Source organism: Callithrix jacchus, chromosome Y, assembly GCF_049354715.1.
Source record: "Callithrix jacchus isolate 240 chromosome Y, calJac240_pri, whole genome shotgun sequence".
Classification (NCBI taxonomy): domain Eukaryota; kingdom Metazoa; phylum Chordata; class Mammalia; order Primates; family Cebidae; genus Callithrix; species Callithrix jacchus.
This window is the reverse complement of record NC_133525.1, coordinates 8,014,331-8,029,402: the sequence shown is the minus strand read 5'-3', so window position 1 is coordinate 8,029,402 and position 15,072 is coordinate 8,014,331. Positions and strand designations below refer to the sequence as shown.

The 15,072-nt window shown below is 41.9% G+C and overlaps 1 protein-coding gene across 1 annotated transcript; it reads left to right on the top strand.

Moving 5' to 3' along the window:
- The first annotated feature begins 170 nt into the window (after positions 1-170).
- Positions 171-13,989, top strand: RBMY (RNA-binding motif protein, Y chromosome, family 1 member B-like). The gene is given in 12 exon segments (NM_001267757.1): positions 171-285; positions 2,359-2,471; positions 3,638-3,741; positions 6,089-6,266; positions 7,874-8,026; positions 9,995-10,109; positions 10,975-11,085; positions 11,182-11,270; positions 11,946-12,063; positions 12,923-13,033; positions 13,118-13,206; positions 13,597-13,989. Coding segments are annotated over 11 exon segments (1,464 nt in total). The 5' UTR covers positions 171-285; positions 2,359-2,365; the 3' UTR covers positions 13,887-13,989.
- Positions 13,990-15,072: the final 1,083 nt, after the last annotated feature.

Sequence of the window (15,072 nt, the reverse complement as noted above, 5' to 3'; positions counted from 1 at the left end):
GGAGGGTGGAGCTGCAGGACACCCGGATGCGGCCCCGCCCCGCCCCACCGCGCCCCACCGCGTCCCACCCACCGTCGCACTGATTGGCTGCTGCGGAGAGGCGCAGTTTCCGCTTCTTCCGCTGGGCTGCCGGGGGCTCTTTCCCGCGCAGTCCGGTTCCAGGCGTCTCACACGGCAGCGGGGCTAGAGGCGTTCCAGAGCCAGGTGCCAGCACCCTGAGGGCCCGGTGACCCAGAGGCTGTTTGTCCTACTGAGAAGCACCTGTGGTTTTGTTTCTCCGCTCAGGTTGGTCTCTCGGCAAGAATACAAACGCAGCGAGGTGTTCGGACGTCTTCAGTGAAAGGGGCTGCTGTGGTTTTCAGTGTGTGGGTGTTGAAATATGGGAGGAGACGGTAGAGAGGGGGTCGTCCTTAGTGCTCGTGAGAAACTCATGTTGGTTAAACTCATTGATGTTTCTTGAGGATTCTTCCCTTTACGGTTGGACAAGTCCGATGTGGGGGCAAGGTGTGGGAGACGGACCTCGGGCGCCATTGTTGTCCCGTGCACTTTTTATGGAAACGGTTATTCTCTGTGAATGCGGTCATAAGTCAAATGCACAGGCAGTGTACTTAAGCACTGTGATCAGAAAAACAAACAAACAAACAACCTGTACTTTTACCTAGCACATTGCAAATTTCTGATTTTCTTCACAGGACTTAGCAAATTTTCACATAAATTGCATTACTCTCGGGTATGTACAAGTCTGGAACCATGAATAATCAGTTTAAATTTGCCTCTTTTAAACGTGTAATCGATGACAGTATTTGAAAGGCTTTTCATGTATCTCTGCTACCGTAAGTAATTTAAATGGAAGACGTGTTTGTAAGGGAGATAAATGGCGGTAGATAGCCGAAAACGGAAACAAAGAGATGTGCTTAAGGTTTTGTATTAACCTGGCAAACTGACCTACTCCTGTAATCCCAACATTTTCGGAAGTGAAGATGTAAGAATGACGAGGTCACGAGTTGGAGAGTAGCCTGAGTAACATAACGGGGGTCCTATAACCTGTTGCCATTCAGGCACCAGGGACCGGTTTGGAGGAAGGCAGCTTTTTCACAGACGAGGGGTTGGTAGGGGGAAGAAGGCGGCGAGTGGACATGCTGCCGAGCGGAGAGTCGGCCGCTTGCCAAGGGGCACGGGGTGCGGCGGGGCTTCTGCTCAGAACGGCGTGATGGGGCAGTTTTGGCGGCAGCGGGGTGGAATGGAGTGCAGTGTGTGACAGCATGGTGATAGGGTGGATGGTGTCATGCAGCTGTGGCACCTCACGTCATTCTCAGATGCTACCTTCTCATAAGGAGATGGCCACTGAGATTTCTCGCGTGCCTAGGCCAGAGTACTGCTCCTAGCCTCTGCCGACCTCACGGAGGCGGGGCTCAGAGACTTAGAGTGCTTCACCCCTTAATTTGCAGCCCGGTCCCTGAAAGGCCAAAGATATTTATGGCAGAAAGCCAGAGTTTGTAGATACCCGATCTCGTGTATATTTCCAATCACCAAAAGATTGTACAATATTTAAAATGTTCTCCCCGAAGAAAGCATGTAGGTTAAGCGTGTCATTAAATCATTTATCAAGATATCAGGTGGTTTCCTGTGGCAGTTCCCCCTTAAAGAAACCATCACCTTGGTAGCTTCTTGCTGGCATATCACTTGAGCCCAGAAGATTCAAAGGTTGTCAGCATGGGACAACCTGGGTCTATTTAAAGACACACACGCGCGCGCGTGCACACACACACACACACACACACATCCCTGCACGCACCCCTGCACACATACACACACAAACACACCTACACAGCTCTGTTAGCTACATGGGGCCACCTGGATCTATGTTGAAAACACACACGCACACACGCACACCCCACCTCTGGTAGCAGGCCACTGTAGTCCCAGCTACTTGGGAAGCTGACATGTGACAGGATCACTTGAGGCTGGCCGGAGGAGGCTGCAGGGAGCAGTGCACATTGGCATCAGGAATCTTACCTCTTTACAACGATTGTACTTCATAAAAGCTACAATTTTCAACGAAAACTATTTAAATTGGGGAATCCTGTGTATTTCCACTTTGTAAAATTAGAATAGCTTCCCTTTTCTGGTTTTACTAAAGAGATTTTCTCAGGTATGCAGTGAAATGTACCATTAAGCCATGAAGCCATTCCCCCTTGTGCTCTTTATGTTACCGGTATAGGAAGTAAGATACATTAAAATAGGACAGCCCCGTTAAGGGAATTTCACATCAGTTTTCAACACAGGATGTAAAAATATTTAATATTTTCACCTTGTTATTGTTATCTAAATATAGATTTATTTTTTTACCATTTACAGCAAAATTATGGAAGCAGGTTGCCTTGGCCAGCTGTTCGTTGGTGGGCTCACTAGAGAAGCCACGGAAGAGACGCTAAAAGCAGTATTTGAGAGACATGGTCCCGTTTCTGAAGGTAACCCTTAAAGCCAACATACAGGTTTTGTCCCCAAAGTAAACATATACTTAATATCTGTAATAGTTTACTTAATTTTCTGTTTGTTTTTAAGCTCTTGTTTTGAAGTTTCTATTCGGTATTCAGGATATTCTCATGGCAGCAGGTGAAGGGTCTGTGGTAAAGTTCACCTGCATAGTACGGCCAGTGGGGCGCGGTGGCTCACGCCTGTAATCCCAGCACTTTGGGAGGCCGAGGCGGGTGGATCACGAGGTCAAGAGATCGAGACCATCCTAGTCAACACGGTGAAACCCCGTCTCTACTAAAAATACAAAAATTAGCTGGGCACGGTGGCACATGTCTGTAATCCCAGCTACTCAGGAGGCTGAGGCAGTGGAATTGCCTGAACCCAGGAGGCGGAGGTTGCGGTGAGCCCAGATGGGGCCATTGCACTTCGGCCTGGGTAAGGAGAGACACTCAGTCTCAAAAAGAAGAAGAAGAAGAAGAAGAAGGAGGAGGAGGGGGAGGGGGAGGGGGAGGATGAGGAGGGAGAAGGAGAAGGAGACTCTGAGTTCCAAATTAAGAGCCCATTATTTGTCTGAGAGACAGCTCACCCTGATAATCTCTCAGGCCAGACGAAGGGGCTTGATTTCCCTTTATGCCTTGCGTTAGGTAGGGGAGGTGGAGCCTAGCTGAAGCAGAATTTTACAGACGCAGAACAAGCAAGTTAGATAAGGAACCTGGTACCCAGGGGGCAGGAGGTTCCCAGGATGGTTGGTTGCTAAGGGTATTTGCATCCAAGCATGGAGGAGGTAGCAGGGGGAACTTTTCATAGGCTCAAACCCCGAGGAGGGTATTGAGAGTAGCAGGTAGACTTGCCAAACAGGATGTGGTTACAGTGGTTACAGGTACTGGGAGTAGCTTTGAATGCAGTGTGACCTAGGAATGCACCTCTAGGGGGCCGAGGCAGGGAGGGAGAAGCTAAATGGAGCATGTCAGGCTCACAGCTAAGATGGAGTCAGTTAGGAAAATGGAAGAAAATAGGCTGTTGATAGGGGTGACTCAGTGTGAAGAATCACAGGAAGGATGTGAATTGGAATTTTCTTGTTTCTTGATGTAACATTCAGATAGTTAGTACTATCGTAGTAGGTCCATTCTATAAATGAAAAGGTTTTCATATATTTTAGTTCTCTTGAAGAAAGATGGAAGCATGAAGTGCAGAGGCTTCGGGTTCATTACTTTTGAGAACCCTGCAGATGCTGAACTTGCTGCCAGCGAGTTGAATGGAAAGGTAAGTTTCCCTTATTAGTGCTATTCTAAGCCTGTTCTTCAATTAACAGCATATCTAGGTCTTTTCAGTACCAGTACACTTTGAAAATAATATAATGACGTATGAATGGAAATGGATTAGCTATCCTCTTTCTTGGACATATCAATGCAAGTGTAGTTGGAAGGCTATTGGAAGGAACATTATATAAATTGCGTTATGGTAATCCAGTTTCTATGTTTTTATTTCAGTCTGAGTGTAAATAGGGTTTGAAAGCTTTTGAACAGCTTTAAAACTTAGAAGGAACTCTGACGAAAATAAGAAACATCAGTCAAGTTTATTAAATGGCTGCTAAAGGAATCACACGTCCAACTCGTAGGGAAACGTCTATAGCACAGAGAAACGGTGGATCGACATCTAGACAGACGTAGAAAATATAAGTCTTTTGTAGATCGACGTCTAGACAGACTCTCACAAGAAGTAACGATTCTCTGCCATTTTCTGAAAATACATTCTTGAGAAAGTTCATTTAAACAAGACCGTTACATTTAAGGAAGTGTTAGGTACTTGAAAATAGAAAATAATGCGAGAACATTGAAGCCGGATAACACAACAAGCAACTGACATGTTTGCCCATCCTTGCGCCCTTCTCCTGAGAACTTTTTTTTTTTTCCTTCTGTAACCGGGGTGACATGCATACCTCGTCACTAGGTAACATGCATACCTTGTTGCTAACTCTTCCAGTGTGTTCCAGCACTTGCTTCGGTCCGAACAGTGCATCACGTCCTGTGGAGTCTTAAATTCTAGGGACTCTGTATTTGTTACAGCTTTAAACTTTTATGCAAGTCTCTTACCTACTGAATTCCTTTACGTTGCATTCAGGATCATTCCCTTGGAGATGCCCTGGAGCTTTTTTATTTTACAACGTTATCCCAATCGGTTTTTAGTTCCTGCTATATGGATGCCATTCCCAGTATGTTTTCCTGGACCTCTTGAGTATTACTCTTCCACGTAAATGTTGCGCAAATGGCAGTTTATCCTTTAAGAACAAGTTAGGTTTCCTGTGTTCTCCCTCAGTGTCTGTTACAGAAATTTTGTGCTCACTGTATTAGGTATTAATCACTTGATCACTAACTTATCTCTATTCACCCATATCCTCTCATATTTTAAGGTGTGGTACAACCTGATAGTTGCTTCGGTTCGTGGTTTCATGCTTGGTATGGGGACAGTTTTGACCTAGGTATCGTAATATTTTGGTATTTCCCCCCAGGTTTCGTGCTCAAGCAGAGTTCATCTGTGTAGATATCTTTTCCAAATTACCTGTCTCACATATTTTATAATGGAAAAGTTAATATAAATGTCATATGCAGACAAACGTTGAGAAGGGAAATAAAGAAGATCCTATAGAGTTTTCACAGGGAGCTTGCAGTTTAAGAAATTGTGTCTGACTTGGAACACTGGGAAGGAAGCGACCATGCGCAAAACTGGGGAAATTATTCTGGGCCGAGAAATAACACAAGATGTCTCAAGATAGGAAGAACTGCTGATTTGGATGCAGCAAGTCTTGGACGGAGTTTAAGATCTTTTCCCAAATAACAAAAGCCATGTAACGTTCAAATAGAGTTATTAGCAGAACTCGGTCAAACATTACTTGGGCCTACAGAAAAGATGGAACTGAAGAAAGTTTTTGTGAATTTAATTAGGACAGTAAACCATTTCTCAGAAATAGCATGAAGTACTACATTAAGGGTCTTGTTTTAAGGACACCTCTAGGCAAAGTAAGAAATGAGTAAGGCAGAAAATATGAATGAGACTAAACAGGGATCACGTTTATTGAGAAAGAACTAGAGTAGATACAGAACTGTAAATCATATTGGGACATTTTGTGTGATTGACAGCAGCAGGATCAAGAAAGTATTCATAATGTATAATGTGACTGATCACTTTGAATAAATAACCTTATGTTTTCAAATGACACATCCTTTCGTATGGGCTCCAGACACCGAGGCTTTTAAATATGTGATGTGAGTGCAAAGGTGAAAGAGATTCTGTATTGTGAAGAAGAGATGGGCGACATTGTCCCGTACAATTTGTCATGGTTTAACTTTTCTAGGTGCAGTTTTTAGTAGCGGAGGCCTTTTCGAGGGAATCGAATAATGGAATTGGTGTTCATTTCTTAACAGAATGCATGGTCCCAGTGATTGTTGCAGGTTTTGCAGTGTTCGCAATGTGGGCATTTCAGGAAAAAGAAAGTTTGTGTTTGTTTAGGAGACGACATCTAGAATGTTAATACAGTTGATGTAAAAACGTCTGTAAAATATGATTAGTTCAAATGTGGCACTGTTGCTGATGGTATACTTAATCCTTTCAGTTTGTGGATGGAAAAACAATGAAAGTAGAACAAGCCAAGGAACCGTTTTTTCAAAGTGGTGGCAGGCAGGGAACACTGCGTTTTTCAAGAAAGAGGAGACCCACAGGAGAGCAGAGATCTGCAAGTGGAAGTAGAGGACAGACGAGACGTCGGCATCCCTCACGTGGAGAACGCTTGGGTAACGTTATAAAATATAAAGTCGGAAGCACAGGACTGAAAGACAAAAAGCTTGAAAACGTGGAAATTTCTGAAATTTATTTATATCCTTTATGAACAGAAAACTAACTGTTAATGAGCAACATTATTGATGAATACTAAAAGTGGAATGATTAAACTAATATCTGAAACTGGTTCTAAACTCCGAATTACTTTGCATCGAAGTAAGACACGTTTCAAATTGAATGGAGTTTATGAATCTTGATTACATGTTCTCCACAGATTTTCCACTCAACACGTTTCCATTAGTTGTACTTTAGAGTTTCTTATTTTGGGTCTCAGAATTTCATGTGGGTTGTGTTATCCAAATACCATGAAACCTAGAAGCCCTTCCAATGGGACATTAGTAACTGCGCAGTAGAGGACTTACTTAACAATATTTGTTTGTGTGTGTGAGTGTGCGTGCGTGCGCGCGCGTTTGTGTGTGTGTAAACATGTACACAATACAGAACCGTTTCGGTTTTGATACGGAGAATGTGTAAATAGGCCTGCCATAAAGCATTTTCCATTCATGGAGTATAGAACTGCAACGTCTCAAATGATTCTGTGACTCAGAAATGCCAGAAACCGTGGCTTCACAGATACGTATGTGTCTTTCTTTGCTGGAGGAAGAGCTTCTGAAAATGGTATTTAAGATTGGTTTACTCAGTAGGACAGAGGGCTTAATTTTTACTTAGAAAAAGAAACCATGTATTGAGAAAATACCTGTTGGTTAACTTGTTTTATCAATTAACCAACCATCAAAGATCTAATATTTAGTTTGGAATTTTAATTGCTAGCCATGTAATATATGGGAGAGATATTTTCTAAATTTGAAACTGCGGTGTTCACTTCATTTTAAGAGGCAGGTCTTTTTGTCATTTTTGATTGCAATTAATCTCGAGGGTGAAGATTATTAATACTGTGCATGCATGAGAACGTGTATATTTTTACATGTGACACCACCAAGGAATTGGAATATGCCTCACACTTGTTTGTAGATACGTAAAAGAATATTATTATTTAATACGTGATTCTTAAAGATTATTAAAACTGATCATGGGCTAAGAGTAAAAGTGGTATGTTATAAAGAACTATAAGAATTCTGTGTTACGTTCATAAATTTGCAGATGACATATCTTTCTGAGGTGTCACTGTATCGTTGTATATATAACTGAGATTCCTTGAGTGTAGTTAGGTTTATGTTTATTATATGATTTGAAAATGGTTTCATAATATCAGAAGGATATGAACAGTAATTTATCGTTGATCTCCTAACTTTTTTTTTGTTTGATTATATTTTTGTATTTAGGCAATAGGCTTCTGCTGTGAGCTCCCTCTCCACTTATCCCACTTGTCTTTCTCACACCAATATACAGTGTTCCTTGAGTGTTTATTTTATAGATGTTTAAATGGATTTTGATATTTTGAAACTGCACTGATTTGGTATACCAATTCTACATTCCTTAGCATAGACCAACGTGAATGTTTAAGATTACAATACGTAGGGAAGATTTAGAAGTATCTCCTGCTCAGCCATTTAAGAAATGTTGGTGTTACTGAACTGACAAGATTTTCTTTGAAATACAGATGGTGGTGAATCCACTCGTGATCTCAACGTGAGTTCTTTCAGGGGAACTTTTCCAGTCGAGAGCCGTCCATCTTCAGCGAGCGGAGGTCCTCATCCTAAAAGATCTGCTCCTTTTACTGTGGCTAGAAGCAATAGTGGGATGGGAGGTCGAGGTAAATGCCACCTGATGGAATTCCGTCATTTTTGTATGACTGAAAATGAGCCCTTTGAACTGAAGGCTTAACTTAAAGTTCGAGAAACAAAACAGATGTGACACATACATTGGCATATTTACTGTTTGAACACTTTGATATAACACTTTCCATCTCACTGCCTAAGTTACAGCTTTATGGTGAAGAAACACTTGAGCTTCAAATGTCACATAAAAAAGGGATTACAGTGAGGGCAACACTCCTTTTAACGCTGTATTCGCTAGAGAATGCCTTTTAATTTTTCTTGAAGTTCCTGGTAGTATACTTTGAGGTCATCTTCTTAATTCTATCAATTCTTCCATTTCCTAGGTTCCTTTGCATTGGACCACTGGTGTTCCGATGTCCAAATTGTATGTTCAGTTTCTTTGTTGGGTTGAAGTACTGCCTTCACCAGGCCAGAGTGCACTGGCCAGATGATGGCTCATTGATGCCTCACATTCTGGGTCTCAAGCGGTTACTCTCCATAAGCTGCCTGCTGTTGCTGCAGCTAGTGGCATGCACCAGCACACCTATGAAATTGTTTTTTAAATACATATTTTGGTAGAGACAGGATCTCACTACCTTGTCCTAGTTGACATTAAATCCCTGAGCTCAAGCAGTCGACTTGCCTCAGTCTCCCACACTGGCCCACGCTGTGAGCCATTGTGCCTGGCCATCCAGATTCTGAGACCCCAGCAATGCTTATGTGAGAGGCATTCTGACCGGTTTTTAGGATGCTAAGAGCATCCTCAGACATGCATGTTGGACAAGAGCGTGTCCGACATTTTGAGCTATGTGCATGTCACAGAAGTGCAGAGTTGTGAAATATAGGAAGGGCTGTCAATTAAGACGGTACAGGGATGTTTAAACATTAACACAAGATACTTAGTGTAGGACTTGAAGTTGTTTGAGGGGAGATTTCCGAACTAAGCAACGTGAGGCAAGCAGTAGGGTTGAATAGAAGTAATAGTTGTGCGAAGGAGAAGTGTAAGTTTTCAGAGCGAACAGAAGAAAACCAGACAATAAAGTAACAGCTCTCAGCAAAGAACTCATTAAGCAAAGTAACAGCTCTCAGCAGAGAATTTTAGGCAGAACACATTAAAATTCTTACTCTTAGCCCTCCATGATAATATGGAGAAAATGAAAACATTGCATTTTCAACTTTATCTTTTGTAGTGGAGGATCAGTGAAGTTAGGTATCTGCCGACCTCAACATGCACAAGTCAGCACATTTTCTTTAAAACTTTAGCCACCGGACACATCATAGGTAGAAGGCTGACCTCTAAGAATCTGCACATGAAGAGTATATTAAAGAGGCTTTTTCTATTTTGAGAGCAGCATAATGATGTAATTAGCACTGTAATAGTACTGCTTATTGCCAGGAGAAGAATTCTTGGCCATCATTAGAAAACCTGCACTAGTACATTTTAATTTTTCAACCTCTATGATGGGGACAGTCACTTAGACAGCAAGGAGAACACTTAGGTGGAATCATACCATGCAGCCATTCGAGGGTTGCAGTGTTTGTGCGAGTGAGATACACTGACCAACATGGGTAAGTTTCCTTTCTTGAGCCGAGAAAGCACAAACGTGGAAACTTTACAATCAGCGAAGACTTTGATGGTTTTACAGGTTTTGCCTGTGTCATTACTAGACGTAGGCGATTCGTGTGAGAAGGAAAATAATAACTAAGGGTTATAAGCCATTGAAAGTGAATCTTTACCTCAGTATTAGTGTAGGGCTTAAGTGTGTAAGAACTGGCCTTGCAGGAATGAAGAGATAATTCACAGCCGTAAGAAGGTATTCATGGTGTCATGAATTTCTGGCGACCTAGAGAAAGAAGAACTGAGTCATTGGAGAAATATCTTGTAACAGTTGTCATAGAAACCAAGTAACAGTGTTTCAGGTTTTGTGCTGGTTACATGACATTTAATCATGTTAAATTTGCAGGTTCCCCATCACGTGGAAGAGGGAATTACCGAGGTCCTTCACACGGAATGTCAGTCTCTTCCTGGAGACGTGACCGTATGTCACCAAAACATGGTGGTTATGCAACTAAGAATAGGTAAAGGAAAAATGAAAAACTAGTCTGTTGCGGTTTTAGTGATGAAATTCACGTAAGGAAATTGAACATTTTAAGGTAAACCGTCGAGTGGTTTACATGCTGTGTTGTGCAACAACCACCTCCGTCTAGTTCCAAAACCTCTTCATCGCTCCGCACTGCAACTCCCTTGCCAGTTAAGCAGTCCCTGTCATCTTCTGTTTTCCCTCAGCTGCTAATAAACTCCAGTCTGTTTTGTTTGTGAACTGACGTGTTCTGCCTGCTTCGTGGTCATGGGCTGAAACACGACTCGACTTTTGTATCTGTTTTCTTTCTGCCTCATGTCCTGAAGTTTCATTCACATCATACATAGCACTTCAGTTGTTTCACAAGCTGTTAACCCATTCTTTTGTTTGCGTGTTTCCGCCACACTATTCTTATGCAAACGTTTGTTTGAGTACACTTACTCAGTGCCGGGTATGTACCAGTGATAATTCTTGGTCTACTGTTAATCTTTTCTGTTTTGAGGCCCCACCACTGATGCACTCCGTAGTAGCTGCATCATTTTCCGTTCCGGCAAGCATTGTATCAGGATTCCAGTTTATCCGCATTCGCTCACAGTCTTGGTGTTCCGAGCATTTTGAAATGTATAGCCATTTTAGTATGGCTGAAATATGATCTCATACTTGGAATTTCAAGTGAATTTTCTCAATAACTATTGATGAGTGTCAGTTCCACCTGTCTTTTGGGTATTTCCATGTTGCATTTAGAGAAGTGCCCAGGCCTTTGTATATGTCTGGCCTTTATTTCATTTAAGCTGCAAATAAGTTATGTTTTTGATACTAGAATCTGACAACTTAAAATTTGTTTCTTCAACTTATGCAATCAGAAGTAATCCAAGTTTCCGAGACACCAAGGAATATGCTTCGATTCGCAGACACCGTGCATACCGTGATCACGCTCGTTCTAGACAGGATAAAGGTCCCACCAGAGGATATAGGTATTATAACATTTTTCGCTTTTGTCCAACAGATTTCTTAAATTTTTCATTCTGACAGTGTCAATCTTTTTTTTTTTTTTTTTTTTTTTAATTTAGTGGTCATGATGGCTACGGAAGGCATGGTGGTAGAGATCATTTTGAACGTCCTGGTAGCAGTCCTAACGGAGCGTCATATCAGACATATAGTAAGTCTCCACGTTTGATTTTTCAATTACAGAATCATATTGAATAGACCTGAGTCTGTAAAAGGGAAAGGATAAAGGAAAAATATAACATGTTTAAACACCGAGAGTTTTGAACAGTAGAAGGCTTAGAGAGTTTTACGAAACTGCAGTAGTACATTTTAGTTTTTCCACCTTTAAGATAGGGGCAACCACGTAGAGACCAAGGAGAGCATTCAGTTGGAATCATAGCATGCAGCCATTCGAGGGTTGCAGTATGTGTGTGAGTGAGATGCACTGAACAACATGGGTAAATTTCCTTTCTTGAGCCGAGAAAGCACGAACGTGGAATGTTTACAATCAGCGAAGACGTTGATGGTTTTACGTGTTTTGCCTGTGTCATTAATAGACGTGGGCGATTCATATGAGAAGGAAAATGATAACTAATAGTTATAAGCCATAGAAAGTGAACCTCTACCCAAGTATTAGCGTGTGGCTTAAGTTTGTAAGAACTGGCCTTGTAGGAATCAAGGGATAATTCAGAGCCGTAAAAAGTATTCATGATGTCATGCATTTCTGGCGACTTAGGGAAAGAAGAATTGATTCCTTGAAGAAATATAACAGTTGTCTCAGTGAACAGGTAATAGTGTTTCAGGTTCTCTGCTGTTTCCGTAACGTTTAATCATGTTAAATTTGCAGGTCCCCCATCACGTGGAAGAGAGTTTTACGGAGGAGGCCCTTCACGCGGAATGTCAGTCTCTTCCTGGAGACGTGACCGTGTGTCAGGAAAAGATGATGGTTATGCAACTAAGACTAGGTAACAGAAAAATGAAAAACTAGTGTGTTGTGGTTTTAGTGATGAAATTCACGTAAGGAAATTGAACACTTTTAGGTAAACCATTAAGTGGCATTTATTACACGCTGCGTTGTGCGACAGCCACGTCCCTCTAGTTCCAGAACCTCTTCATCACTCCGCACTGCAACTCCCTTGCCAGTTAAGCAGTCCCTTTCATCTTCTGTTTTCCCTCAGCTGCTAAAAAACTCCAGTCTGTTTTGTTCGTGAACTGACCTGTTCTGCCTGCTTCATGGTATTGGGCTCAAACACGACTCGACTTTGGTATCTCTTTTCTTTCTGCCTCATGTCCTGAACTTTCATTCACATCATAGCACTTCCCTTGTTTCACAGGCTGTTAAGCCATTCTTTTGTTTGTGTGTTTCCTCCACACTACTTTTATACACACGTTTGTCTTAGTACACTTACTCAGTGCTGGGTATGTACGAGGGATAATTCTTGGTCTGATGTTAATTTTTTTGTTTTGAGGCCCCACCACATTTCTCCGTAGTAGCAGCATCATTTTCCGTTCCGGCAAGCATTGTATCAGGATTCCAGTTTATCTGCATTCTCTGACAGTCTTGGTGTTCCTAGCATTTTAAAATGTATAGCCATTTTAGTATGGCTGAAATACGATATCTCTTGGGTTTTGAAATGCATTTTGAGAATAACCAATTATGGGTATCAGTTCCACCTGTCTTTTGGGTATTCGCATGTTGTACTTGGAGAAGTGACTAGGCCTTTATATATGTCTGGCCTTTATTGTATTTAACCTGTAGATAAGTTGTGTTTTTGATACTAGAAGTTGACAACTTAAAATTTGTTCTTCAACTTTTGCAATCAGAAATAATCCAAGTTTCCGAGACACCATGGAATATGCTTCGATGAGTAGACACAATGCATACCGTGATCACGCTCCTTCTAGACAGGATAAAGGTTCCACTAGAGGATACAGGTATTATAACATTTTTCGGTTTTGTCCAATAGATGTCTTAAATTGTTCATTCTGACAGTGTCAAACTTTTTTTGTTTAATCTAGTGATCATGATGGCCACGGAAGGCATGGTGGTAGAGATCATTTTGAACGTCGTAGTAGCAGTTCTAACAGAGCGTCATATCAGATACATAGTAAGACTCCACGTTTGATTTTCCAGTTACAGAATTATATTGAATAGACCAGAGTTTTTAAACGAGAAAGTATAAAGGAAACGTACAACATGTTTAAATATTGAGCGTTCTGAACAGTAGAAAGCTTAGAGAACGGTACGAAGCTTAAAACCTCAGTTTTAATTGAGGGCCGGTTCAGAATGAAATTCCTTGAACTTGGAAATACTGCTCTTACGGCTCTTTTCAGTAGAGCCTTGTGAACAATGCAGAAATAAAGAGTCTCCTGTCAATAAAGACAGATGAATGCTAATGTTTCCAAATAGTACTTTATCTGATTCATGCTTTAGTGATGCCAGTAAAAATGTTTACATGTATTTTAACATAAGTTCCGTAATTTTATTAACCCCACAGGGACGTCTCGTGGTGCAGCACCTGCACAGGGGCCTCGGAAGACTTATGGTGGAAGCAGTTTCCCTGATGATAACAATGCGCGAGATAGGTATGGCAGAAGTCGGGAGAAGTACTCAAGGAGCCATGGTGATTTCTCTTCCACTGATGCTGAGCATTGTGGCAGAAAAGAACCAACGTGTCCACCGTCTGTGGAGAGAATGAACCGTGCTTCTCCTGAAGCACATGGGAGCTCAAGAGATGGGACACCTAAGGGAGAGGATGGGGGAAGGCGATCTGAAAAAGGAGACTGAAGGTGCTGCTAAAAATCATGATTATTGCATACCAGACCTTGCTGTTGAATGGCAAATCAATATGTGGTTTCTGCATTATTACCTGAGTATCACTATAAGAAATAGGTTGTTTTGGGGAGGAAGGGGAGATACTTCCTTCATGAATGTTTTTGAGGTATTAAGCTAAAAGCTTATTTTTTGCAAGTAATTTTACAACTGTTAGTGCCAACTGAATTGAAAACTATTCTGCTTTGATGTAATGTCCGTTTTAACATTTCCGGAATAAAATTTTCCATGTAATATAAAATGCCTGATTTTATTGCTACACATGCTTAAACGCAAATGACGGAGGAGAGTAAACTGCGGTGTTGAGAGATTTCTTCATTTGTTTGCACCTAAGCTGAAACAAGACTAGGCATCTCTGTCCAGATTCCGTTGGAATGTGTACAGGTTTCCTACCTGGGCTGTGTTTCTTTAGTTTATCCCTGTATTCCCAGCACTTTGGGAGGCCTAAGCAAGTGGACCACAAGGTCAGGAGATTGAAACCATCCTCGCTTACAGGGTGAAAGCCAGTCTCTAATAAAAATACAGAAAACTAGGCAGGCATGGTGGCACACGGCTGTAGTCGCAGCTACTCTGGAGGCTGAGTCAGGAGAACTGCTTGAACTCAGCAGGCGGCCCACCTCTTTGGGAGGCCTAAGCAAGTGGACCACAAGATCAGGGGATTGAAACCATCCTCGCTTACAGAGTGAAAGCCAGTCTCTAATAAAAATACAGAAAATTAGGCAGGCATGGTGGCACATGGCTGTAGTCGCAGCTACTCTGGAGGCCGAGTCAGGAGAACTGCTTGAACTCAGGAGGCGGACGTTGCAGTGAGCTAGGATTACACTGCTGCACTTCCACCTGGGGGACAGGGTGAGAATGTGTCTCAAAGAAAAATGTAGCGGTTTTGGCCAGGCCAGGTGGCTCACTCCTGTAACCCCAACACATTGGACACATCAAAAGGTTAATTTTCAGAAGGCTTCAGAAAGACTACTGAACTAATCTCAAACTAAACGATTTGCCCTTTAAGGGATACTAAAGGATAAAGGAAAGCATTAGGTGGGTTTTGTTGCTGAAGTTGAAGGTACCCAGAACATTCTTCTTGTAGCATTCTGTGACTAGAGGGCACAATGGTTATGAAAAACTATTTCCACCTTACTCAAAA